This window comes from Convolutriloba macropyga, chromosome 9, assembly GCF_964194025.1.
Source record: "Convolutriloba macropyga chromosome 9, txConMacr16.3, whole genome shotgun sequence".
Classification (NCBI taxonomy): Eukaryota; Metazoa; Xenacoelomorpha; order Acoela; family Convolutidae; genus Convolutriloba; species Convolutriloba macropyga.
The window spans coordinates 30,023,103-30,050,584 of record NC_134476.1 but is presented as its reverse complement, the minus strand read 5'-3'; the positions used below and the strand labels follow the sequence as shown (position 1 = coordinate 30,050,584).

The window sequence follows — 27,482 nt, the reverse complement described above, 5'->3', positions numbered from 1 at the left end:
TATCTCAATGGGCAATGATCAAAACCGAAAATTACATCAAAGATCGCTATTTAAAAACAAGTTTTTAATTCAATTCTCAGTGAGCAGTGAGACAGAGTTTTAGGCAATCAAAATCAAACTACAGTAAGTTTTTAGTTCTCCCAATTAGATATATATATATATATTTATATATATATATATATATATATATATATATATTTATATATATATATATATACATACATACATACGTATATGTATATATATATATATATATATATATATATATATATGTATATGTATGTATGTATATATACATATTATATATATATATATATATATATATATATATATATATATATATATATAATTGGGTGAACTAAAAACTTACTCTGGTTTTAATTTAATTTCCTAAAACTCCGTCTCACTGTACACTGAGATTTGGAAAAAAGAAAATTGATTATAATTAGCAATTTATGATGTAGTTTTTGGTTTTGATCATGGCCCATTCAATTAGAAACCTAAATTTCAGAGCAGTTTGATTCAGTGGTTTCGTGTGTTAGATGCAAAACCCCGATGTACTTAAAATCACAATAAAACGCATTGATTCTCAGTCACATTTTTAAAATTTTTAAGACACTGAATCAAAACATTTTTATATATTCTGATCAAACACATCGATATTCGTTTCAATATGAAAACAAAGCCAGCTCAAATAGCAAAAAAAACAGAAATTGGTTTTCAATACAAAAGACGTCTAAAATCGCAAAAAAAATTAATTGCTGCACTTAAACTAGTTTGCAAAATTCTATTTTTCTTGTTCTCATCCTCAACAGATGATGTCTATGATCGAATTTCAATTGCAAATTAAAATGTTAGTTCCAGTGTTATAGTGGAAAATAAGCCAAATGAAAGAAGCAATTAAAAATTTTCGACGAATGTATACCTCAGAAACGGTAATCATATGCAAAATAAAACAAAAAGATAGCCCGTTGAAAAATATGACAAGAACAGCATCTCGCTGTAAAAAACAAATCAAAGTAGCTCTCTGATATATGAACAGTCAAACAAACCTGAAATTTGTATGTATTTCTCGCTATAGAAATTTGGATTTATTTTTGAACTTCGCTTAAGAAAAATACCAAAGCAGTTGAAGTTTGAAGTGATCAAATTTGATAGTAAACTAGTGCTGTTTAGACTTTGATTGTATCAGGTTGTAGTTTTTTTGTCGGCAGCTGTTTATTGCAACAATATAATAATTTTATTTTGCTCCATTCTCCGCATTCTCCGAGAACTCAAACTCAAGAATGTAATTTAGTGTCTGATAAAACTTCAAAATTTCTCCTTTATAAAAATCAGTTTCTCATGGAAAAATTAACAGCCTCTTGGTTCTGTCTGCCTGTGTCGAAAAAAAAATCAAAACGAACAAATCAGACATACTTTAGTACGTTGCCAGCGATTTCGAAAAATATACATCTTTTATTCGATGTTGTTTTCTTTTTATATTTTTCACTTCGAATTCTTCAATTTACAAGAATGTTCAGATTTCGCAAGCGTCGTTAGTTGTCGGCGATAGTTTAAAAAATTTCTTTGATTGATTTTTGAAGTATTAATTTTTATTGATCGAGAAATTCCAGAAAGTTTTCGGAAAGCATAATTTTTTGTGTCGTTAAAAAAAGTTTTGTTTAGTTTAAACAAAAGTGTCCTGTTTTTTAACCCTTTTCATTTTCATCCCCTATATTTTAAAACCGATTTCTTTACCCACATATCATTTAACCCCTATATTTTTTCACCCTAATTTTAAGCTTCTTATAATTGAAGATAAACAGGCCTCAATTCCATTTTGTCTAATTAATAGAGATTAAAATCGGTTTGAAATGATTGAGGTGTGAATTTATTTTTCACGCCTTAATCATTTCAACCCGCTTTTACTCTGTAAATTCATTGATCATAAGTGTCAGGGACATAAAGCTAACGACTCAAAAGTTTAAAGCAAAAGCAGAATAATTAGCGAACTATTTATCTCATCTAATCCCTAATGGGGCATCTAAAACCAAATGAAAAGTAAATATACATTGAATTTCTCAATCAGCACGATAACTGCCGACTTTGAGTTTAATTTTTCTTCCAAAAACAAAAAATACTGTTTATAGAAGGTCGTGAGTTTTATCTTAAAAGACTATATCTGTTTACCACTGCCTGGGATTGCTCAAATTACCAAGCTATAATTGCAACGTTTTTGCAATTACATAATATGGCCCACTTATTCGCGTTAAAAGGAAAGCACAATCATAATGCTTAGAGTGAAAAGCCGGTCATAACAAAAGTTCTAAAAGAGATCAAAGCCCTGAGTGAAAGCCTAACGCCTGCAGCAGCCGTTTCTTCCACAATTTTACCACTGACTGACGTTTTCTCAAGACAATATGAGTTGCCGTCAAAACCAAATTCAATATAAACATTAAAGCGTTTAAATATGAAAAAGCAAACAATATCGGTTCATGAACCGTCGGAGCGGCATTTTGATGTGCCCGATACGTTTCAAGAGTTTTCTTCGATATGACAGCGGAAACGATGACCACAATTTTGGTTGATCCGTATATGACATTGGTTCTCAATTTTTGGCTTGAGGATGAAATCTTTTAATTTTTTCTCAAAAACTTCCATCAAATTGACGCCCTTCAAAAGTATTTTTATGGTATTTTTCCTGTTTTTCTGTATTCCCTCCTTCCAAGCAAAACAGAAAAAAACGTTCAGCCGATTACTTGATGCCTTAGGAACTTTTGCTCTATATTGTAAGCCCGATGTGGTCTGTAGCATTTAGCTTACATCCTTTCTTGTAAAAACTTTCGGTTCTTCTGTCTTCTAGACGGGGAGAGTTTTTGAACTTTTTTGAATGAAATCAATGTGCAACATAAAAGAATTCAGATTTGCCAAATGCTCTTTTTCAACCAAAGGCATTGCGCTAAAAAGCAGTATCGTCATTATTCTTCGAGTTCAAACACACGCAAGTTGTTCAATGCCGCACTCTTGAAGGTCAGTAGTTTTGTGTTATTTAAGTCTTTTGAACTTTATTTTTGCTAATTGTTCTTTTGGACGCGAAAATAGATAAAAAAGAATTCGGCGTTGAACCAATTTTGGGGTTAAAAAATTGCGGGTTTAAATAAAGGAGGGCTGATTGTATACGGGCTGAAATTTTAGGGGGTTAAATAAATTCGGGTGAAAAGAAGTAGGACCGAAATAAGCGACTTACTCAAGCTTTAAAGACCTCTCTGCCGCCTGCATCACAGTGGAATGTTGGAAGGTGTTCTTTTTTTCTTCATAAGTTTTTTCGTCAAAAATTTTCTAAAACGATTCAGTGTATCATTTGACCGAAAACAGGTTTTTAATTGATTATTTGACGATAACGTCTACTCATGTCGGCAATTAATTTTCCCATTTTTTGTTGGTTGTGGAAATATGTACGTGAGGCTTAAGAACATATTTTCCTGTCAGTTTTCTAAGGAAAGATACGTTACAGAAAGCCCCACAGAAAGTGGATTTCGAACATTTTATTTGCTGATTTGTGACCTTTTTGTGTAACAGGGTGAAAATGATTTTAAAAAGAACATTCATAGATACCAGATTTAGAACAATAATTTTTTGTTGTCAACTTTTGAGCATTTACTTTGCAAAGGTGATTGGAACTTTACGTGCGAGCGCACCTTACCAAACATTGTATCTTAATGGAGACGCTTTATGTATAAATAAAACTAAACCATTTCCTTACACTGAGATTTTTGGAAACATTTTGACGCATTAGTAGTCACAAAAGGGTATGTCACTGTTTTAGTCACATTTCTTCCAAAACTCCGCTCCAATCGGGATTCAAACCCGTACACGCAAAATCTCGAAATTTTTGATATAGGGACAGGAACAAAAAGTTTAAAAAAATACCTGTTCAAAAAGTATTGAGAAGAAATGTTAAGAAGACAAAATCTATTCGAAACTCAAAACGTCAATTGTACAAAAAGACTAAAAAGGAAATTATTCTATTGATTCTCTGGGTTTTAAAACGTCTCAATGGCTTCATTGTCAAATTCGAAGCTCCTGTTGACGTATCTGTGAAAGTCAGCTCCGTATCTCTCACGAAGAATTCTCTGCTTGAGAACTTCCTTATTCTCTTTGCATTTCTTATCCGTAATCGGGTACATAAACACAAAGAAGGCGTACAACAACACGAGGGCAGCCGGACCGGGTGAACAAAGAAGTCTTAAAGCATTTTGTACAGCGTCCGGTTGTTCACACGCTTCGTTATCGTATCCGGCTATCTCCAGAACTGCCAAAGAGACACCGAGTCCAGCGCCTGCTGCGAACTTGTTGAAGAAAACGAAGAAACCGAAAAAGATGCTCTCGTTTCGTTCTGAATTCTCGACTGTGTAGTTGTCAATTACGTCTGGGAGCATGGACCTAAAACATGCAGTATAAGCATTAATTTGCAAAGGTAGTACAATTTTTGTTTCTCTGTATACACTTTTCCTCCCCTTTATTGTTTTAAAGAAGCTGATATTGTAGAATGTAATAATATAACGTAAGCCTCCTCAAAATCCACAGCTGTATTGCCAATGAAATTGATCCCAAAACTTTTCTTTCAGAGTCATCATTCGCCATAGTTATGATATAAAGTGCATACAACAAAAAATAGCTGACACAAAAACAACAAAACAAGGTATTTTTAATCAGAAACTACAACAACTAATTAGGGCTAAAAAACTGGAACCCGTAATGTACAGAACCAGTTACCACTCTAGTGTATTAACCTTAATACCAAAGCCCTAGCTAGTAACTTGTTAGTTCTGTTGGGTTTATAACGAGACATGGAGGCTCGTTAATGTGCGTTCGCACGTGATGTTCCGACACGATCTCATCTACACTTTTGACTTAATTGTCAACCAAAGGAAGAGATAATTAAAAGTAGATGTTTGAGTTTAAAAAAATCGTTACACCCCCAAACTACGAATTGAATTGCATAATGCCACGCCCCATTACAGCGCTCACGAGATCTGCCATTAAAAACACTACGAGAAAGAAAAACAAATAAAATAAGCAAAAACAAAAAAATTAACTGCAAAAACTCGAAATCTAAATTTAAAAGCACCTGGTAACAATGTCAAAATGAAATCAGATATAGCCATAGCTACAGAAAATTACCTTTTCATAACTATACAGCGGATAAGACCTTTCCTTATTGGAACTAGGTAACAAGTCGACAAAAAGAAGAAATAATGAGACGAATTTCAAGAATCAATATACCTTTTTTTAAACCAAATAATCTAAAACGTTTAAAAAATTGTTAGCTTTTAACAAAAAATTCCTGATAAATTGACTAAAAAGTTATTAAGAAACTGATAGGATCTATCTCTGATTAGACTAAGCCATAGAACCGGACTAATAATGCAGAAAACCTCGAGAAATTACAATTTAATTGCAAAAAAAACAAATTATTGAAGCCATTAAAATCATTAGCTAATATCTGAATATTGTTTTATTTTTAATTTCAATTGTTATTTGTACTAATTCAGCTAAATTTATACTGAAAGATTAAATAGGTTAACTTGGGCCTCACTTGAAAACAATTGGGCTCTGTTATTACGCGAATGTGCTGAAAGAAGAGAAAAAGAAATAAAAATAATGACCACTCACAAAACATTTAAGAAAAGGCCAATTTTCACACAAACGAAAATCAATAGTAACTATTGATGTTACGACATAACATTAAAAGTAACTTTTATTTTCAAATTATAAGAAATTGGGTGGGATCCCTCAAAGATGAGAATAAGTTACATATAAACTGATGGAATGAGAAACATCTTTCATTCAATCCTCAATTAGAGGCCTATGAGTCCTCTCTGCATTTTACGACTACATAAAGAATATAAAAACAGGCAAAAACAAAAAATTCAAAAAAAATTGAGAGAGAAATGTCGAAGCTATTAAAAAAGGAACTCTTGAGTAAAAAATTTTATTCGACTAATTTTTCACACGAATATTCTCTCTTTCAAAATCAGACCTCAAAAAATCAACAAATATAAACAATTATATTAAAATCACGATAATATTGAGAAAAATGAGACCTCAAAAAAGCAATAAATGTGAACAATTATATTAAAACCACGAAAATTTTGAGAATTAAATTCAATAGCTTTCAACGCAAGTCAATAAAAACGCTAAATTTTGCCTCAATGGCAAAAAATGCTGTTTTTTATTTGAAAGTCATCAATAAAACTTCACAATAAGTCTTATGACTATGGAAACAATAATAAACACAGAGAGAAACCAAAAATTCAGAGGGAAAATGCGAGAAAACATCAAGTAACCTAACTCTAATAATAACTATCTAGAACCATCATTTGAACCGAGTGCTGAATAACAGCGCCATTTCTTGAAGATTCATTTTTATCAATTTAGTAACTTATACCAATTTGCTCTTGTCTGATTAACTTGTAAGTTAAACTTTCTAATATTTCTAACTAAGTCTAAGACTATAATTTGGATCGAAATTCTAACATGATGAACCACCGTTTCCAGAAACAAATGTAACCCACCATGGGTTCAAATTCCAGACATTGAAAATAGTTATCAAAGAGTCGTAGAGAAAATTATAAATCATTTCCTAGTTAAAACATTCACTAGTTTCATTTTTAATTTTAATGAATTCTGAAATCTGAAATATAAAAACTCTTGGAATCAAAGTCATAAAACCAATAGTTAGAAGATAAAACTGCTAACCCATATAATTTCAATTGCAGTAGAAAAGATGGGGATCTTGTCATTACGAAGATTGACTTACAGTTCAAAACAATTAAGTTGAAGTTCGGTTGAATTAAAAAAAACTTTCTTGAAATAAATTTATTTTAAAGACATAAGAGCCAACAGCTGTCTACTCAAAGCACTAAATAGGTTCATTTGAGGCTCATTATGAAACCTATGGCACTTTTTCTCAATGAGCTTAAGTCATAAGACAACGAAAAATTAGTAGAGCCTCGAAAAAAATCAAAATTTCATTAAAATTACGAGCTCTCAGAGCCAAAGCCAAATAAAAATATGCGCGAATCCTTGAAAACTAAATTTTTGCTCATTGGACATCATTTAATTGTAAATGAGGTTTCTCATTAATGGAAACTTGATTTAAAAGGTGATTAGTCTGTAAATGACTTAAAAAACAAAAAATATAAAAAGTTTACTTCAAAAACTCAAATTTTGTAATAATGAACTTTCCTATGAGACCAAAACTAGCGTTTTTAATCAAATTGCGACTATAAAGAACACCAAATTGATGCATTTCGCAGCGTGAAATGTATTTTTGAACTCATCTTTTCAATTTTGAATTCTACGCTGAAGGAGATTTTTAATAATACCACTCACATTTCTCTACGATGAATATATCGATCGGCCAAAATTTATTGAACAAAAAAATATCATTTGAGTATGTGCTTCAATCCTACACAAGTGGAGTCGGAACAAGGAAGATTATTAGACAGTTTGTCGGCTATCAAAAATTGGATTACGCAGACACTGTTCCTACAAAAAAAAATCTATATGACAGCTGAAAAGAATAAAATTCAGCCCAAATAGAAGTATCAGCCTTAACATATAATGAATTTTATAACAAGGGTCCTTTTACTTTTTAAGTATCTAACTGTACTGTAGAAATTTAGTTTTCAGCTAAGGTGGTAGCTTCTAAATTCCAACCAGTTTCAAACATAATTCCTACGTATTGTTTTCCACTGCGTCAGCCCTCTAGGCGAATTTAACTCTCATGAAGACCTAATGCCTTAATTAACTTATAAAAACGGGCATAATCTTATACTTAGTAAAAGTTAACTTAAACCAGTTTACTTCTAGTACTAATGCCTACTTTAAAAATTACATCAAAACATATCCAAATCTAGGTAGGTAGAAAAACTTGTGTCGTGAAAAATTAAGGAATTATGATTTCATCAGGAGATCTCGGAAAAATTTGAAAATTCTTGTTTTTGCACCGTACAAAAAGCGTGTCTGTGGATCATGGATTTTTGCAGCCGGAATAAAAGCGTTTTTTAACTAAGTAAAAGAATTACTTCTCAAAATATTAGAGAATAAAAAATGATATTTCACAGTATAATTTATCAATTATGTACTTATTATTACTTTTATTATGTAAAGTTTTGCTTTATTTATTTTGTAATAAGTATTTTTTTACCGAGATTTACAGGAGAGATCGGATTAATAGATGAAGATAGTCATTTGATTTTTGGGATGAAAGAGGACTCAAAAATCTGTTGTATATATTCATTAGCATTCCAAAGATGTCAAGATACAAATAGCACTAATAGGTTCGCAAGGGCTACCCGGTGTGGTTTTGTTCTGCGAAATTCCTAAAAATCGGTCCTAGAAATAAGGGATACCATATTTAGAATGCATTTGCACTTTTCTAAGAATTCATTCACACTTCGGGTGGTATCATAATCATTCAATACATGCTGGGAAGATTATACATCAAGTAACCTAACTCTAATAATAACTATCTAGAACCATCATTTGAACCGAGTGCTGAATAACAGCGCCATTTCTTGAAGATTCATTTTTATCAATTTAGTAACTTATACCAATTTGCTCTTGTCTGATTAACTTGTAAGTTAAACTTTCTAATATTTCTAACTAAGTCTAAGACTATAATTTGGATCGAAATTCTAACATGATGAACCACCGTTTCCAGAAACAAATGTAACCCACCATGGGTTCAAATTCCAGACATTGAAAATAGTTATCAAAGAGTCGTAGAGAAAATTATAAATCATTTCCTAGTTAAAACATTCACTAGTTTCATTTTTAATTTTAATGAATTCTGAAATCTGAAATATAAAAACTCTTGGAATCAAAGTCATAAAACCAATAGTTAGAAGATAAAACTGCTAACCCATATAATTTCAATTGCAGTAGAAAAGATGGGGATCTTGTCATTACGAAGATTGACTTACAGTTCAAAACAATTAAGTTGAAGTTCGGTTGAATTAAAAAAAACTTTCTTGAAATAAATTTATTTTAAAGACATAAGAGCCAACAGCTGTCTACTCAAAGCACTAAATAGGTTCATTTGAGGCTCATTATGAAACCTATGGCACTTTTTCTCAATGAGCTTAAGTCATAAGACAACGAAAAATTAGTAGAGCCTCGAAAAAAATCAAAATTTCATTAAAATTACGAGCTCTCAGAGCCAAAGCCAAATAAAAATATGCGCGAATCCTTGAAAACTAAATTTTTGCTCATTGGACATCATTTAATTGTAAATGAGGTTTCTCATTAATGGAAACTTGATTTAAAAGGTGATTAGTCTGTAAATGACTTAAAAAACAAAAAATATAAAAAGTTTACTTCAAAAACTCGAATTTTGTAATAATGAACTTTCCTATGAGACCAAAACTAGCGTTTTTAATCAAATTGCGACTATAAAGAACACCAAATTGATGCATTTCGCAGCGTGAAATGTATTTTTGAACTCATCTTTTCAATTTTGAATTCTACGCTGAAGGAGATTTTTAATAATACCACTCACATTTCTCTACGATGAATATATCGATCGGCCAAAATTTATTGAACAAAAAAATATCATTTGAGTATGTGCTTCAATCCTACACAAGTGGAGTCGGAACAAGGAAGATTATTAGACAGTTTGTCGGCTATCAAAAATTGGATTACGCAGACACTGTTCCTACAAAAAAAAATCTATATGACAGCTGAAAAGAATAAAATTCAGCCCAAATAGAAGTATCAGCCTTAACATATAATGAATTTTATAACAAGGGTCCTTTTACTTTTTAAGTATCTAACTGTACTGTAGAAATTTAGTTTTCAGCTAAGGTGGTAGCTTCTAAATTCCAACCAGTTTCAAACATAATTCCTACGTATTGTTTTCCACTGCGTCAGCCCTCTAGGCGAATTTAACTCTCATGAAGACCTTATGCCTTAATTAACTTATAAAAACGGGCATAATCTTATACTTAGCAAAAGTTAACTTAAACCAGTTTACTTCTAGTACTAATGCCTACTTTAAAAATTACATCAAAACATATCCAAATCTAGGTAGGTAGAAAAACTTATGTCGTGAAAAATTAAGGAATTATGATTTCATCAGGAGATCTCGGAAAAATTTGAAAATTCTTGTTTTTGCACCGTACAAAAAGCGTGTCTGTGGATCATGGATTTTTGCAGCCGGAATAAAAGCGTTTTTTAACTAAGTAAAAGAATTACTTCTCAAAATATTAGAGAATAAAAAATGATATTTCACAGTATAATTTATCAATTATGTACTTATTATTACTTTTATTATGTAAAGTTTTGCTTTATTTATTTTGTAATAAGTATTTTTTTACCGAGATTTACAGGAGAGATCGGATTAATAGATGAAGATAGTCATTTGATTTTTGGGATGAAAGAGGACTCAAAAATCTGTTGTATATATTCATTAGCATTCCAAAGATGTCAAGATACAAATAGCACTAATAGGTTCGCAAGGGCTACCCAGTGTGGTTTTGTTCTGCGAAATTCCTAAAAATCGGTCCTAGAAATAAGGGATACCATATTTAGAATGCATTTGCACTTTTCTAAGAATTCATTCACACTTCGGGTGGTATCATAATCATTCAATACATGCTGGGAAGATTATACATCAAGTAACCTAACTCTAATAATAACTATCTAGAACCATCATTTGAACCGAGTGCTGAATAACAGCGCCATTTCTTGAAGATTCATTTTTATCAATTTAGTAACTTATACCAATTTGCTCTTGTCTGATTAACTTGTAAGTTAAACTTTCTAATATTTCTAACTAAGTCTAAGACTATAATTTGGATCGAAATTCTAACATGATGAACCACCGTTTCCAGAAACAAATGTAACCCACCATGGGTTCAAATTCCAGACATTGAAAATAGTTATCAAAGAGTCGTAGAGAAAATTATAAATCATTTCCTAGTTAAAACATTCTTAATTGTAATGAATTCTGAAATCCGAGCGCTTTTCCTCACATTTTTAGTATAACCCCCTCCACGCGGCGTTTTTCTGATCCGGTCATATAAAGATTTGGTCTAATGGATACAGGCTGAGTGAGTCAATTATATACTCAGAAAGATATGCAAACTTTTAACAGCATGTCGTACTGAATGAAGGCTTACCATGGAATGAGATAAGCTGAGCCAATGGCGAATCCAGCTACGGCACAAGTGGCATAGACTATGACAACAGAGGTATCAGAAGGGACTGCTCCTAGCACAGCATAGCATGGGATCAGAATCAACACACCTGTATATAAACAATAAACAGTCAGATGAGTTTTAAACATAACCAAGTAAGGTCGGCCGAATTGCTCTCAAACAACAAGCGGATGTCAATAGCGCTTTTTAATTCGCTGGGGAGGGGTTTCATGTCACAAGGAGAGTTCAAATGGTGATTATATAGCTTTAAATAGACCTCTATAAGGATTTAGAATGAAAAAATGGAATCAATTTCGGCGCACTTTTGGTTTGACTTTTAGTAGTGAACTGCCGCAAAATACACGATGATACCAGAAAATTACATGCAGCAAGACTTTTGCTCTTTAAGCATGACTTGCGCTGGGTTAAGAGGTGTGAAAATACGAAATTTTAAAAGAGTTTCATTCTCTTTCTTTCCTAATTTTTAGCGAAGATGGATGGTTAAACTGCTCGCCAAATTGTTACGCTATGAACTGTCAGACTCTCAAGGACAAAAAAAATGCATACAATGAGCTTGACGCTCAAGCAATATGACTGTTCAATTTTTTTTTCGAAGAAGAAATAGAATGAGATTTCTTAATAAATTAACTACTTCGATGCCCAAACAAGGTTAGCGTTTGAGGACATTCGCAGAAAAAATGCTTTTTCAGAAAGTTATTTTGCTTCTCTAAATAATTCGAACGGATAGAGATCGGCCCAATCATAAACTGTTCAACTGAAATTTTGATACAGGGAGATGAAAGAGAGAGAAAGAGAGAGGGAGAGAGAGAGAGAGAGAAAGAGAGAAGAGAAGAGAGAGAGAGAGAGAGAGAGAACGCGAGCGAGCAACAGATTTAGATCACGCAGAAATTGAGGACCCTATCATTGTACAATCGCTCTAAACTCACCATTTTTCAGAGGGAATTAAAAATCAAAATCATCTCACGGCTTAACTCAATTTCTGTAATGGTGAACCGTAAATTAAGCAAAGCGGTTTTGCTATACAAAAGCTACGACGAAGATTATCATGAAAAAGTTTTCAATTACGTTTGTATTTTTGCCGCTTATGAGCAAATCTTACCATATAAGGATATGAGTTTAGTATATCAAAATTCCGCGTGATATATATTAGAGCACGTAAAAGGCAACTATAGACTTTTTGGTATTTTTCTGATTTACAGCCCAATTGTGCCCCGAGACCTTTCAAACCCAAAAAACGATCACCTAGTTGTCTAGAAACAGATGAAATTCTGATCAATTTGTTATCTGGGATAAAGCTAGCGCGATAGACCCCGTTCAGAACAGAAAATGATCAAGTCTTTGATTTAATTCAATAATTTGACCCGCACATTCAAAATATCGCTTTAACAGGGGGTTGAAGGTAAAACGTAGCAGTAAAATTGAATTCAAACAAAATAAATAGGCAAAATCGGGAAAAAAAACAAGTATCCATTGTGAAAAAACACAGGGCAAGAATAAAGGAAATTTTTTGTACCTTCCAACACTTCGATTCTACCTCATGACAACACAAATCAGTTTGGGTTCGCAGAAACCTTAAGTAACAATATTAATTTTCCAAAACAAATATGAAATATATAAAACTTCACAAATCTTCAGAAAGCAACAAATAATTATTGCACTTTCAGCAAATTTTATGCTCAAATGGAACATTGATATGTAGGAAAAATAGTAAACATTATACGTTCAGAGGTTTTTTCGTCGATTTCCTATTCTTAGTATTTACCAATCCGTTTACTCAAAAATGCAAAGAACGTTGTTGCTGTTATATCAAAAAGTTGTTGTTCCTGACACCACAGAAACAGAAGAAACAACTTATTTTAAATATCCAGTGAACACCGTGCACGCAAACGATAGCCGAGGAACAAAAATTTTGGGCAAAAGACTCATCCGTAAGACCACCAAATTGATCAACAACTCCAACGAATGCACGCGCTGTACAAAAAATCTAGTGATATCAATAGAATGCATTACAGAATTTTATGTCTCCTATCATTGAGAGATAATTCAAAAATGGATTCAGGCAAATGTCTTTCAAAAATCCAGATTTGTAAATAAAATAATGCATCAAAAAAGCAGTTCGAAGTGAAAAAAAGTATAATTGTTTGTAATGATAACTTACAATAACGTCTTATATTTTTGTCAAGATTAAATTCTTTGGCGACAACAGCAGCTTTCAGTCCTCCCGCGATAAGATCGCCGATTGTTCGTAACAATTGAAAAAAGAGTCAAACACAAACGTAAAACTATTTCGAACAACCAATTTAAGAATTTTTGGGTGCAAAACTTTGATCAGCGGATCCAGATTTTTTCAAGTTTGGCTAAGTTAAAACTGAAGTAATATTATTCCAAAGTTGTTTAAAATAAATAAAAATTCGTTGTTTGGAAGGAATTTTTAAATGGCAACTTTTGTCTCAAAAAATTGTGTTGGGTGCTCGAATGACAAGCATATAGTCTGAACCTTATCCCAGACAGAACTTTTGTGCATTAATCAGGAAGCAGTTACAAAGACAGGGTACCCTTTTGGAAAAGTTTATGTAAAATATGGTGCTGGTAAAAAGAGTTTTGGAAATCGAATGACTCAAACATTGGAAATGAACTTGCTTGAAACAAGGAGTGTACTTGAAATTAAAGGACACAAAAAGTTTAATCATCCGTTATACAATGACAGATTGCTTTATTTGGTGATTTTGGCTATTTTGAAAGCAAGTCTTTTAAGTCTACGGATTTTTTATACAGTTTTGTGTTATTTCAAAATCTCAATTTCTTATGATAAATTTATATTCAAAACAACTTTCGTATTTTTCTAATAATTTTATCGTATTTAGAAACTGAAGTGACGTATTAGGCAAGGTAGAATCAACATTTTGCATATAAAAATCAAATATGAAAATTTTCTCCAAAAAAAACAAGTAGCTAAATGAAAATTTTGCGCCTGATGTGTTTGAAAATACTCCAATTCATTAGTTTGAAAAGCGTTTCAAACAAATAGCCATCTGTTTATATCAGTCATCTCACAAAATATGCCAAATGACAAAAAGTATCACCGTGGTGGATACAATTGCACTTGAATACAAATGCAGTGACTGTATATTGAAGGCAAAAAAAATTATGAAGTTCTTCCTGGCGTCCGCATTATGCTTCAATTCTTGCATTGGATGAAATCAGCTGAGTAATCGTTAACAAAAGCTTTGATCAAACTTCATGACAAGTTTTCTGAAGAAGTAAATCAACCAGATTGATGAAAATAGAATTGTGAGAACTAACCTATATAAGCCGTCGACTTTTTGCCCAATTTCAGCATGACAGCTTGCCAAACGGGAATGCCGACTCCAATACAAACAAGAAGGACAACCATTGCGTACGTGAAATGATCGACTTTGTCCAGGTGATACTTGAAGTAGAGTTGGAGGTTGCCTTGAGTAATTGTGACTGACAAGTACATGCAGAAGTAGGATGCCATTAAGTATATATAAGGCGTGTGTTTCAATACACGTTTGGTGGCCTTGGCTGTTGATATTTTACTCGAAGGAATTGTGATATCAGAACGTTCATTGGTTCCCAAAAACGTCACCAGACCAGAGAAGAGAACCAGCGCGCAAATGGCGCCACCTGCAATCATGTATTTACGCTCTGCTTTTTTCAACCAATCATCGTTAACGTCTCCCGAATCGTCACAGACACTGTCGGAGTCGAGAGTGTCGCTGACGATGCCTCCGACGACACCGATTCCGAGAATAGCGAACACGATCTCGGCTGTCATCCGGAAGGCAGTGGCAATGTCTCGTTCTCGCTGGTCGTTTGTCTGGAACATGATGAGAGCCGCGTAAGGCACACCGTATATTGTGAATGCTATTTGGAGTAGGATGTAGATACTGAGGTAGTAGCAAAGAATGCCAATTTGGTTCTCTCCGTTCTTCATTGGCACTACCCACAGCATGAAGTAGGCCAGAAGCAGGAATGGAATGGCAAAACCCATCCAGTATTTCAGAGTGTTTCCTAAAACGAACATTCTCTTCCTCTCCACTCTCGCGCATAAAACTGTAGTTTAGATTAACCAATGTGAACAATCTAAAGCTTTTGTTTACGCTGTACGCTGTATAGCAGAGCATGAGGTCGGGATAGTCTTCATGATTTTTGGATACTATAATGAAGGTGTTAAGCTATCAACTTCTCTCATATTTCATTTTGTATGTGTGTGTGTGTGTGTGTGTGTGTGTGTGTGTGTGTGTGTGTGTGTGTGTGTGTGTGTGTGTGTGTGTGTATGGGGGGGGGGGGGCTGTCTGTCGAGCAGGGGAATCAATTTAACATTTAAATCGGCCTTTTACTTTGATATAGTCTCACTCAATGGCAGACAACTGTTGGGCCCGCCGTAATAGAATTCAATACATACGACGAACGATGTCTCTAGAATCAAAAATAGACATCAAAGCTCCCGGTCCCGCTATATAGCGATTTAAATGTTTAATTAAGATAAAATGTTTAATTAAATCTCTGGATTGTTTGATTTTATTAGAACAAAAATGCTCGCACCTCTGTTGAGACAAACAGCAAAATATTTTTATAGCTTGAAACACATTTTCCACTATCAGAAAAGCTAACAATTCTGAATAAAAGAAAAAAAAGCTGGAAATTTATTGTAAATTACCTTTCCGCTGTGTTTTGTTCACGAGAAAACCAACAAGTGGGTCGGACACAGCATCGAATGACCGTCCAAGAAGTAACACGAGAGACGAATATTTGGGTTCCAGCAACACCACATCCAGTAAAAACAGGGTTATAAACACAGTGGCTGTAACCAGGGGCAACGCCAGGGGTGCTGCCCCAATTGCCAGTGCCAGTTTTTTCTGCAGAGGAATTTTGTCAGAATCTTTAATTTTCCGTTTCTTCGCTGGAGTTGAAATTGAGGTCTGAGAACTGGTTGAGGGGTTGTCAACTTCGCCTTTTTTGATCTTCTCGATCGTATCACACGGTGAAGGATATCGCTCTTTGTTGTCATCTATTTCCTTTGGTTGTGACTCTAATAAAATGTACAAATATTCTTCACTAATTGAGGAATCAGAATTGTCCATAAGAGGGCTTTTAGCCTTATTGAGCATGTTAAGTAGCCACTTCATCGCCAACAAGAAATTTTTATAAAACATTTAATTTCCACCGGAATACACTAATTTGATATTTGTAATTTCTTAGAAATGAAAGCCAAAAAATGATACATCAGAAGCAGCTTAGGGTCAAAGTTTCGATTATCATTTCACACAAATGGTTTTTGATCTCAAGTTCAAAATGCTACAAAAACTTAATTATGACAACATTGCCGACAATATTCTAAAATCTAGTGCCGTATTGCCCATTTTCAACAAAATGTTTACAAAAATGTCTGTTTATTTCAACCGATTTTGCTCAACAAATATTGTTTATTGAGATTAACAAATGTAGAGCGTTTATTTGCTTAGATTGGTATTTGGTTCAAGGTGTTGTTTGTTCAAAATAATAGAAAATTCAAAGATCGCTGATCCTTTTATTAAATTACACTGAATTGAAGATGTAATGCCAGTTGAGAGGAAATGAACATTTGACCTTGAAAACTTTGAGCTAATCAGTCTCAAACCAACTTTTGAAGCTATCGGGTCAAATTTGAATATCTTATACCGAGAGGAATAATCTTAGCAATTATAAGAAGAATATTTATTTTTCCATGTAAGACATACAAAATTTCTTGCTATGATCTTCCAATGATTATACTGAAAATCCGATATGATCATTTGATGGATACTACGTACCATGGTTTAATTAATGAGCCCTTGTGTCTTTTGGACAAAATCTTCAAGGGCAGTTGGTGTCTCAATTTATAAGGCAAGATAGACACTCGTAGAACAAGATCGTACAAGATATCAATTCCTCTTGATATACACATATATATATATATATATATATATATATATATATATATATATATATATATGATAATCATTCGATGTTCGCAACTTAAGCTTCTGTCTATTGATTAATTATAGGATAAACGATTCTTGTCAGCGTGTAATTGAATTTTGACGTTTTTGATGAAAACTTTTACAAATTTAAGAACATTATTTTTTCAACTTCATCATTAAGTCTTTAACTACTTAATCATTTAAGTAACAATAAAACTCCCGGAGGTTGGAGGCAGAGCAAATCAGCGCTGAATCAGTCTGGAGACATTCTGTTTTTTTTAGGATGGCCAGTACTCTGTTCATGTCAAAAATTACATTGGCTAGTATTGATTTTTGAGTAAAATTTATTGCATTAAAAATAGTATGTTCAACTTAACTCCCGCCAACAAAGTTTGCTTAAAATGAGATTCGAACTTCCGCGTGGGTACTTGCAACATATAATTTGCGTAGCAAGTCGTAATCACTAAGCTAGATGGGCTTCGTGGTAGTTGCCTACAAAATAGCTTATGTATAAATAGTGTGTACACTGTTATAGTAATTACCAGTTATAAGCTAAAAAAGTATGACATAAATCTACTCCATCTTAATTTTGGATTATGAGTAATTTTCAAACTACATAGGATAAGATTAGCCCTGCCGAACTCTATGACCTCCATGTAATCATAATGAAGAGAAAACTGCACATAGAGAAACTTAAAATATTCTGGAGATGCAATTTTTCAGATCTGATCTAAACTTTTACTCTTGAAATGTGCTGGTTCAGCGCTGAAGTCCTCTCGGACTACAGTCCGGGCTGCAACAAAGCAATCAACTAGCGGTCAAAAATGATTTTGGGTTTCATAAATTTCCCAGGGAAAAGAGATCTGTTGCCTGTTTAAAAGTTTTACGGTTTATAGCTCTTGTAGCCAAACAATTTATGGAAAAAAGCTTTGATTTGCACACTGTTAAACTGGGGAGGTTACTATATTTTCAACTGTTTTTTTTTGCTTTTTGTTCAGTCAGTTTTGGTCACTTATTGTATGTAACTCACAAAGTTGTAAATGATATCAATAGAAAACCCATTCTGTGAATAATATTTTAATTCAAAAATTTCTAAACATTTTTTGAGGCACGTTATTCAGATAAAAATATTGGCTATTTTTAGACAAATTTGATGATTTAAGGCTAAGTATTAAAAAATTTCGATGAAATTAGCCTATTTCAATCATGAATCAAATTTATTATTAATGAGAAAAAAAAAGATTTTGAAAAGTTGGTTTTTGGACTCTCGTTTTCTTTTAAGGATTTGAACATTTCAATTTCGCTTGTTTTCGAATACAATATTTCCCTTTAGACATATCAAAAATCTATACACGCTAAACCCTAAAACAGTTATTACGCATTTTTGTAAATGACGTTAATTTGCAAAAAACAATTTTTGTAAATTTGCAAATTTTCGTAAATTGACGTTAATTTGCGTAAATTCGCAAAAAACAATGACGTTAATTTGAGTCGTTAAGCAAAATCATCAACTTTGTATGAAATGACGTCTGCACTTCAAAAATATCAATTTAAATTGTTTTCTGATTACAAATCTTTAACTGCTTTTTCAGAATTATCGGTTATCTCACTATACCCTAAAGTCTAATAGCTGATGAACAATTTTGGAGGCTGCTGTCACTGTCAAATGATTCAAAATCGATTCTAAAAATTATTTCAGACAATATTTGTTTATTCTTTTTTTGGTGCCAACGTTTTTGATAGACGTAAATGCGAGGCATAAAAAAAATTTAAAAAAAAAAATTTGACAATAACCATGTCTGTTTTCTGAATTTCTCGAGATTTGACGATTGCGTCTACGAAACACCTCGATGTGCAAGGAAATTTCTAGCGGAAAGTTTTTTTGCATGTTGCATGAAACAAATTTGTCTTCTTGTGAAAACACCAGAAAAATTCATGGTCAATTAGAAAAACATTTTTTTACAGTAGATATCGTCGTGAAACGTGCGCTCTTTATTCAAAGTCTATAATAGTGACAAGGGTTGTTTAATTATAAAATGTCACGTTTTCCCGCAACTTCTCCACTTTTTTCAAAGCACCAATCAAAATTATGTGTACACAAATGATTTTTAAATCGCTTTGAAAACACCTACATCAAAAGTTTAACGGCATTTTCATTTTAATGGTGCTTATTTAGCACTTTTTCGTTTTTTAAATCAATTATTTTCATTTTTAATGGATTGTCTCTAATTGTTTGTTAAAATCCACTTTTTTTCATTCATTACTTGAAATTTTTGAATTTGCGCACGGGTAATTGGAAGTAAAGACTGATAAGACGTTAGAACAGATTGTACAACATTCTTCAAGTTCAACTTCTTTGTTTGTTAAATTTTGTGCAACACAAACTATGAGCGTTGATGACGGCCAAAACCTTGTTCAAATTATTGCTTCGCAAATTAATTTGGATAACTTGCCAAAGACTTATTTCATTTTTTCAAAATTTTTGTCCTCAAGAGCTCAGTTAAATTTTTTTCATGCTCATTCATAATAAAAGCAATAATCTTTAAAGGTACTCATACTTGTCCTCATTTTAGAACCCATCCACTTTTAAAGTTCAAACAACGTGGCTTGGCAATGTGCGTTTGCACATATTTTTACGAACCCGCTCAAATTTTTAACTTAATGTTCTACCAAATGAGTAAGCGAAACAACACTTTAAAAAATAAGAAACCCAAAATACATCAGTTAAAACCTAATCTGAAATAATCGAGTTATACTTCACCTTAAAAATGATGTGACGTTTCCTTATTAGGACTTTGTAACATGTCAAGATGCACAAAAATAAAAACGAGGAAACTACACAGATCAGCTATCTACTACAAATATAAGATAAACAAAATATAATATCTTTATAGTATCCCAAGGTTCTAGTTTGGCATTCCCTCTGTAACTGAAAGAGCAAGTTTTCAGTGACATTTTTTTTCGTTTAGTTTTGAGTTTTGGAATGATACTATTTGAATTCAATTATTTTCATTTTTAATGGATTGTGTCTAATTGTTTGTTAAAATCCACTTTTTTTCATTCAATACTTGAAATTTTTGAATTTGCGCACGGGTAATTGGAAGTAAAGACTGATAAGACGTTAGAACAGAGTGTACAACATTCTTCAAGTTCAACTTCTTTGTTTGTTAAATTTTGTGCAACGCAAACTACGAGCGTTGATGACGGCCAAAACCTTGTTCAAATTTTTGCTTCGCAAATCAATTTGGATAACTTGCCAAAGATTTATTTCATTTTTTCAAAATTTTTGTCCGCAAGAGCTCAGTTACATTTTTTTTCATGCTCATTCTTAATAAAAGCAATAATCTTTAAAAGTACTCATACTTGTCCTCATTTTAGAACCCATCCACTTTTAAAGTTCAAACAACGTGGCTTGGCAATGTGCGTTTGCACATATTTTTACGAACCCGCTCATATTTTTAACTTAATGTTCTACCAAATGAGTAAGCGAAACAACACTTTAAAAAATAAGAAACCCAAAATACATCAGTTAAAACCTAATCTGAAATAATCGAGTAATACTTCACCTTAAAAATGATGTGACGTTTCGTTATTAGGACTTTGTAACATGTCAAGATGCACAAAAATAAAAATGAGGAAACTACACAGATCAGCTATCTACTACAAATATGAGATAAACAAAATATAATATCTTTATAGTATCCCAGGGTTCTAGTTTGGCATTCCCTCTGTAACTGAAAGAGCAAGTTTTCAGTGACATTTTTTTTGTTTAGTTTTGAGTTTTGGAATGATACTATTTGAATTCAATTATTTTCATTTTTAATGGATTGTGTCTAATTGTTTGTTAAAATCCACTTTTTTTCATTCATTACTTGAAATTTTTGAATTTGCGCACGGGTAATTGGAAGTAAAGACTGATAAGACGTTAGAATAGAGTGTACAACATTCTTCAAGTTCAACTTCCTCGTTTGTTAAATTTTGTGCAACGCAAACTACGAGCGTTGATGACGGCCAAAACCTTGTTCAAATTTCTGCTTCGCAAATCAATTTGGATAACTTGCCAAAGATTTATTTCATTTTTTCAAAATTTTTGTCCGCAAGAGCTCAGTTACATTTTTTTCATGCTCATTCATAATAAAAGCAATAATCTTTAAAGGTACTCATACTTGTCCTCATCTTAGAGCCCATCCACTTTTAAAGTTCAAACAACGTGGCTTGGCAATGTGCGTTTGCACATATTTTTACGAACCCGCTCATATTTTTAACTTAATGTTCTACCAAATGAGTAAGAGAAACAACACTTTAAAAAATAAGAAACCCAAAATACATCAGTTAAAACCTAACCTGAAATAATCGAATTAAACTTCACCTTAAAAATGATGTGACGTTTCCTTATTAGGACTTTGTAACATGTCAAGATGCACAAAAATAAAAACGAAGAAACTACACAGATCAGCTGTCTACTAAAAATATGAGATAAAGTCTTATGTAACTCCATTGGAGCCGTTGAAATAACAAGTTTTTGTGCAATTTATTCGTTCAGATTTGAGATTTGGAATGATACTGTTTATATTTAACTATTTTCAATTTTAATTGTTGATATTTTAATTTCTGGTTTTCGTAAGGTTTTGCTTTGCAAATTTATTTGGTTATTTTGCGCAAAAACTTTTTTCACCTTTTCACAATTGTTGTCCGTAGTGGTTCAGTTACGTTTTCATCATGCTCATTCAATATAAAAGAAATGACCTTTGAAGGTACTCTTGCGTGTCTTTAAATTAGCACCCATCTTGTTTTAAAGTTGAAAAAACGAGATTTGAAAATGTGCGTTTGCAAATAATATTCCAAACCCGCTCATATTTTTGACTTAATTGTGTACTAAATGAGGGAAAGAGAAAGTACACTTTCAAAAAACTTAAACCTCGAAGATATTTGGTTAACGAGTAATTTTTCTTAAGCGCAAACCGATGAATTAACTACTCACTGCCACATTAGAGAGTCGAGGATACCTGCTATTAGTGAAACTCCGATACAATAGAATCAACAGAAACAAAAAACATCAATTTCCGTCTAATTCAAAATCCGTTTTTTTTACAAAAAACTACGGTCAAACTCAAAAATATCAGTTAAAACTTAAACTGGACAAATCATCCTATGTTCCACTTTAAAGCCGATGTGCCGTTTCATTATTAGGACTTTGTAACAAGTCATGAGGCAAAAAAAAGAGAGCAAAATTAATTCATCAACTGTTAACCACAAATATTAGATAAAGTCTTATGTATCTCCGTCAGAGCCGTTGGGAGCATTCAATAACGAGTAAATGAATTATATAACGCCATCCTGGATAAACAATTTTACTTGACATTGATTAGATTAAGTTACAAGATAATCAGAACAATCAATTAACAAGAATATTTGTTAATTACAACCAAAACTCGATATCTTCATTTTCCAAACGAAAAATCAAATTGGCAACAGATAGAATCAGACAAAAGTCTAAGACTTGAGCAAAAAAACTTGTATACCTCACAAAAACATGTGGGAGCGGTCTTTACTGAGACTAAGCAAAAGGTAGACAGAAGAACCAAACAGCGATATTTGAAAAAACGTTTTTTCTCAGTTGAAAAAACTTAATAGTCTTGTTTCACGTCCATACAAGGAACAATTGAGATCTCTCATTATCCAGCGTTTGTCATAAGACTATAAAATAAAATGGTTACATTTACATCTAAAAATCAAGTATTAAGTTAAAAATTGGGAGAAACGGTGACGATTTTTTTAAAATCATGAGCTATTCATTTGGCTAGTGGAAACCAATGGTAGCCGCCATTAATGCCGTAGCATGACACAAAAACGAAAAATTGAAGCACAAAAATGGTCTAAAATGTTGGCAAATAATCAAATCACAAAGGATTTATGCGAACTCACAATAACGGAGTCACAATATCACTAACAAACACACTCTATTAAAAAAAAATTCTGAAGAAAGATGATGTAAGCTGTCTTTACATTAGAGACTATGTAGCAAATTGTCAGAAAAAAGATTAACAAAAACCGTTGAAACTCAAAAATTTTATGAGTTTTGAAACTAAATTTTATTCCAAAATTATAATTTTGTAAATAATCAATTATAATAATTCAGAGGAAAATTTCCATTTGATGGGACGCAAATGGTGCCTCAAATTGAAGGGGAGTTTGTCTTAAGACAACAAAAAAGCAACGGGTACAGACAGAATTCAAAATTCAACTGTTAAAAAAAACATTGTTGAAGCCTTTAAGACGCTAAGCTATCAATTGGACAGATAAAAATCTCCTAACTGATGTATTTATAATCATAAGGGAGCCCTCGTTTAAAAAGGACAATGCGGAAAAGCCAACAGGAAATTACCACAAACAAGGACTAATATCAAAATGTTTTTAGTTAAATTCCAAAAAAACACAGCGTCATAACCATAAAACTATCAGCTGCAACATAAAACAAAAAACGGATTGCTGTTTACGTTGCCAAAAAGGGATGCGAGATGTCAGTTTTAACAATGATATACAAGTTTCCAAAAAAATAGAAAATGGCATAGTCCAAAAGGTCGATCAATTTTTTCAATACAAAAATTTTCAAAATCATTATCACCATCAGCAACCAATTGAACTCATGAAGTAGGATTGTTTTTGCCTCCAGAAGAAGCCACTGAGATCTGCATTATCCAAAATGCGTAATGGCAGAGCAAAATAAGAAAGACAAGTGCAGGCAAAATCAAAAATTCACTCTGCAATAAATGGTTTCGAAGCCAATAAAATTATACGCCATGGACTAAAAACATTCTATTTGTATACTAGCCTTTCTCTTCAAATGTTAGAAAAGTTAGAAAAAAAATAATTTAGAACTCGTGGTATCGAAGCAATGAAGTCAATATATTTAAAAAAAACAATTGAAAGATTTACCTTTCAATCAGAAGGAAGAAGTTCTAACTTTACTGACACTAAACAACAGGTTGACAGAACATCAAAAAAGGGAAAAACTCACAATTGAACTGAGGTTTTCTTAAAACAATTAAAATGAAATCTTTTAGAGTTTTTATTTTTCAACTGAAAGCATTATAGTTTTAGGTATACCATACAGGCAAGCCATCTGCACCTCTATTTATTGATACTCAGTCATGAAACTTCATAAAGGAAAACAAATGCGGGCAGAAAACCAAAAATTCAAATCGGATTTAAGAAATTATTTTTTTGGAAGTCATAGAAGCCCTAAAATTCTACAAAGTAGAAAATACTACAAAAATTCTTAATTAGTTTATAAAAAAGACATTGCCTCAATTGGATCAAATTTTTTTTGATTGTCAAATACAACAAAAGACCAAAACAGCTACTAATTTTATTTGTAACCAAAATAGATACTTCGGCAGCAAGATGTCAAAATAACAAAATTGAAATTCCATCATTTTTAAAAAAAAACGGGTCAAAAAATGTCAGCAAACTTCCTTTAGGTTTTAGGTGAAACCAATAGTACTCTTCCTATAAAATCTAACAAAATTTAGCAAAGTTAACAAAAGGTGAGCAAAAATTCCGTAAAATGTGAACAAAACCAGGGATATCATTCCAACGTTCACAATATCTTTTAACCTCGATAACTGCCCCGAAAAAAAAGAAACTAAAAAATCTTTTTAGTTCCATTTTCTGCACAATACGGACTTCCTATTGATACCAACAACTCTCGACGATGGATATATCGATCGGACAAAATTGACTGAACAAAAAAACTCATTTGAGTATATAGTTCCTCCCACCCACTAAAGTGGGTCGGAACAATTACAATTATCATGTATTGTTGTAAAAGTTTGCTAATTGCTGAGTTTTATAAAAGTGAGAGAATTCGGATGTGCTGGGCTGTACATTATGTGCAAAATCATATTACTGAGCCCACTTTAGAAATTCCATTTAAAGTCGTACATGGATTTCTTATCAGTTTTTAGATATCAAATTTAAGCGATAATGCCCAACAAATGGGCATAGAGTTCTCGAAATGAATGTTAGGTCTGAACAACTAAGATTCTCAGTTGAAATTATTTTTTGAAAATATGAGGTAAAGAATAAACTATGTCGAACAACTTTATTTCAATTAATTCAAATACATCTTACCAGTGTTATCCGGAGTGGTATCTTTGTAACGCGATTCCATATCCACGGACAGTTTTGAAATCGCATACACCAACTTGGGCGAATTCCAGTCACTTTCCGAATTAGCCGTTCTTTCACGTTTCGAAATAGTCATCTTTGATTATAAAGTATAGCTCAAAGTCAAAAACTAAATAAAATGTCCAAGTGAAAATGATCAAATTAATAGAAAACGTAATTAAATCTAGAATTTTATAAATCTGTACACAGTAAACTATACATCAAATTACAATTTTCTGTTTTCTCTTGTTACAGATATACGGCTTCTATACTTTATACTTTATTAAGCCAAGCTAAATCATTAACTTTCTTTCTGTTTATTTTATTGCCAGTAAAAATGCAAAAAATTTATTTTATTTGAAAAGTTTCTCAAAGTTCGTGACTTAACCTCAGTTGCGAATTATTAAAATCTCAAGGCTTCAAAACAAAAATAAACAATTAAAAATGTAAAAATCAAGTTAGCTAAGAACGATTTCCAAAAGAGGCTTTTGAGCGTGTTTCTCAGGCTTCTGTGTAATAAAACTATGCGTTGACCAAATGACTTAATTTTTGAAAGTCGTTCACATTTTTCACGATCGAATTAATTTATAAAATGTACTCAGAAAAATACCAGTCAAAAGACACCATTCGTAGTTTCTCACGCATAAACTCATACTACGTTTAAATGGTATAGTAATAAGATAGCCACAAACCATAGTTATTAAATAAAATTAGAAAGATTACCATAAGCAAGACCAAACGAGATAAAACATGAACAAACAAAAATATCTCAACGCAACTGAGTAGAGAAAGCTAAAACATTTTTAAATCTGGTATCTGGTATTGAATTAATTCTTTTCCTTAAAAACCTGTTATAAACCATGATGCTATGTTGATGCAGCATTCATTACAAATATTACAGGTTAAGTACTTTTCCATAGATGTGGTGGAACTCAAACAGGAAAACAAATTGATTGTACTATTGTGGAAAAATACAAGTAAACCATGCGCAAAAGCAGAAGCTATCAATACTTTCATTTCTTCCAAATTTTGACAGCAATGTGTAAAAGCACATTTTTGTTCCGACCCGCTTGTGGGCGGAAGCCCGTCCAGCGTAAAATATCGAATAAAAAAGATTTTTTTAATTTTATTTCCTTACAGGGAGTTATAGAGGTTTAAAGTTTTGTGAATAGTAGACGGAACTCTGTTTTTTCTATTCACATTCCCCGTAATTCTTGGCCAAATTTTCGCCAATTTTGTTAAAGTTCGTTAAAACTGTCAAAAAATTTGTTTTTGCTTTTACTGTTAGGGATAGAATAGGGTTCCTGATTGGTTATTATCTTAGTCGTTCATGAACATTTTTGCTGAATTTTTCGAATTTCAGTCTTTTTTTAAAAAAAAGAAATAGCTCTAAATAAGCTTTTTTTATCCACTTTGATGAAATATGCCTGGAGACCTAACATAAGCTGTCACAATCTTTGAAAACTCCATAAAAGGCTAGTTGTTTTCCGATAGGAGTCTTCCGGATTGAATAGTTTCTCGAAAAAATTACCTCTAGAAAATTTTCTCGAAAAAAATTTTCTCGAGCTTTTCTCGAAAAATTACCTCAATAATTATTCAAAAAACATCATATATTTCTGGTTTTTCGAAATATTCCAACTGCTAATTGATGTAAATTGCAAAATATTTTAATTAGATAATTGTTTTGTTGGACGCGAAGCAAATCAGGGCCAGCTTTAAACTCACCATGGATTCATACACTCAAAAAATATTTGTATTATTTTGGTGCGTCTTTTTCACAATATCTTTGGTTTTTCGCTCTTTTCATGTTATTTAACCAGAAGATTGATTTCAAAACCAGTCCAAATTAATCGGAAAAATTTTTTAAAAACAAAATGAATTAAACTAAACATCCATTATGTCTTCACATAAAAGATCATAGACTATAAGGCTTTGAGTGTGTTTTTCTAAATTTCAATTGATTTCCTTTGTTTTGATTGCATTTGATAATTTTTATGCAGCGTCATGGCTTTTTTTGATTATTTGAAGATCTATTTGGACTTCTCGAGGGCTAGAAGTGAACCTCTACAAGGCTTTCAGTTGTTATCTGATGACTCCTATGACTTTGAATAGATTTGTTTTAAAAAAGATCAGATAT

General features: G+C 32.3%; 1 protein-coding gene across 1 annotated transcript; it reads right to left on the bottom strand.

The window, feature by feature from the left end:
• Nucleotides 1-3,939: 3,939 nt before the first annotated feature.
• LOC142345323 (sodium-dependent lysophosphatidylcholine symporter 1-like) lies at nt 3,940-25,982 on the bottom strand. Its single transcript, XM_075397321.1, has 5 exons — nt 25,310-25,982; nt 15,895-16,266; nt 14,514-15,245; nt 11,172-11,298; nt 3,940-4,425 (listed from the first exon to the last, which is right to left on the bottom strand). Exons 1-5 carry the CDS (start codon nt 25,440-25,442, stop codon nt 4,026-4,028), a joined length of 1,764 nt encoding a protein of 587 aa, XP_075253436.1. The 5' UTR covers nt 25,443-25,982; the 3' UTR covers nt 3,940-4,025.
• Nucleotides 25,983-27,482: the final 1,500 nt, after the last annotated feature.

Excerpts from the sequence above, each read along its gene's own strand:
- LOC142345323 (XM_075397321.1), bottom strand. The coding sequence starts at position 25,442 with ATGACTATTTCGAAACGTGAAAGAACGGCTAATTCGGAAAGTGACTGG. Across the intron at positions 16,267-25,309 it reads TACCACTCCGGATAACACTG|AGTCACAACCAAAGGAAATA; the intron begins GTAAGATGTATT and ends ACATTTTATTAG. Across the intron at positions 4,426-11,171 it reads TCAGCTTATCTCATTCCATG|GTCCATGCTCCCAGACGTAA; the intron begins GTAAGCCTTCAT and ends TGCATGTTTTAG.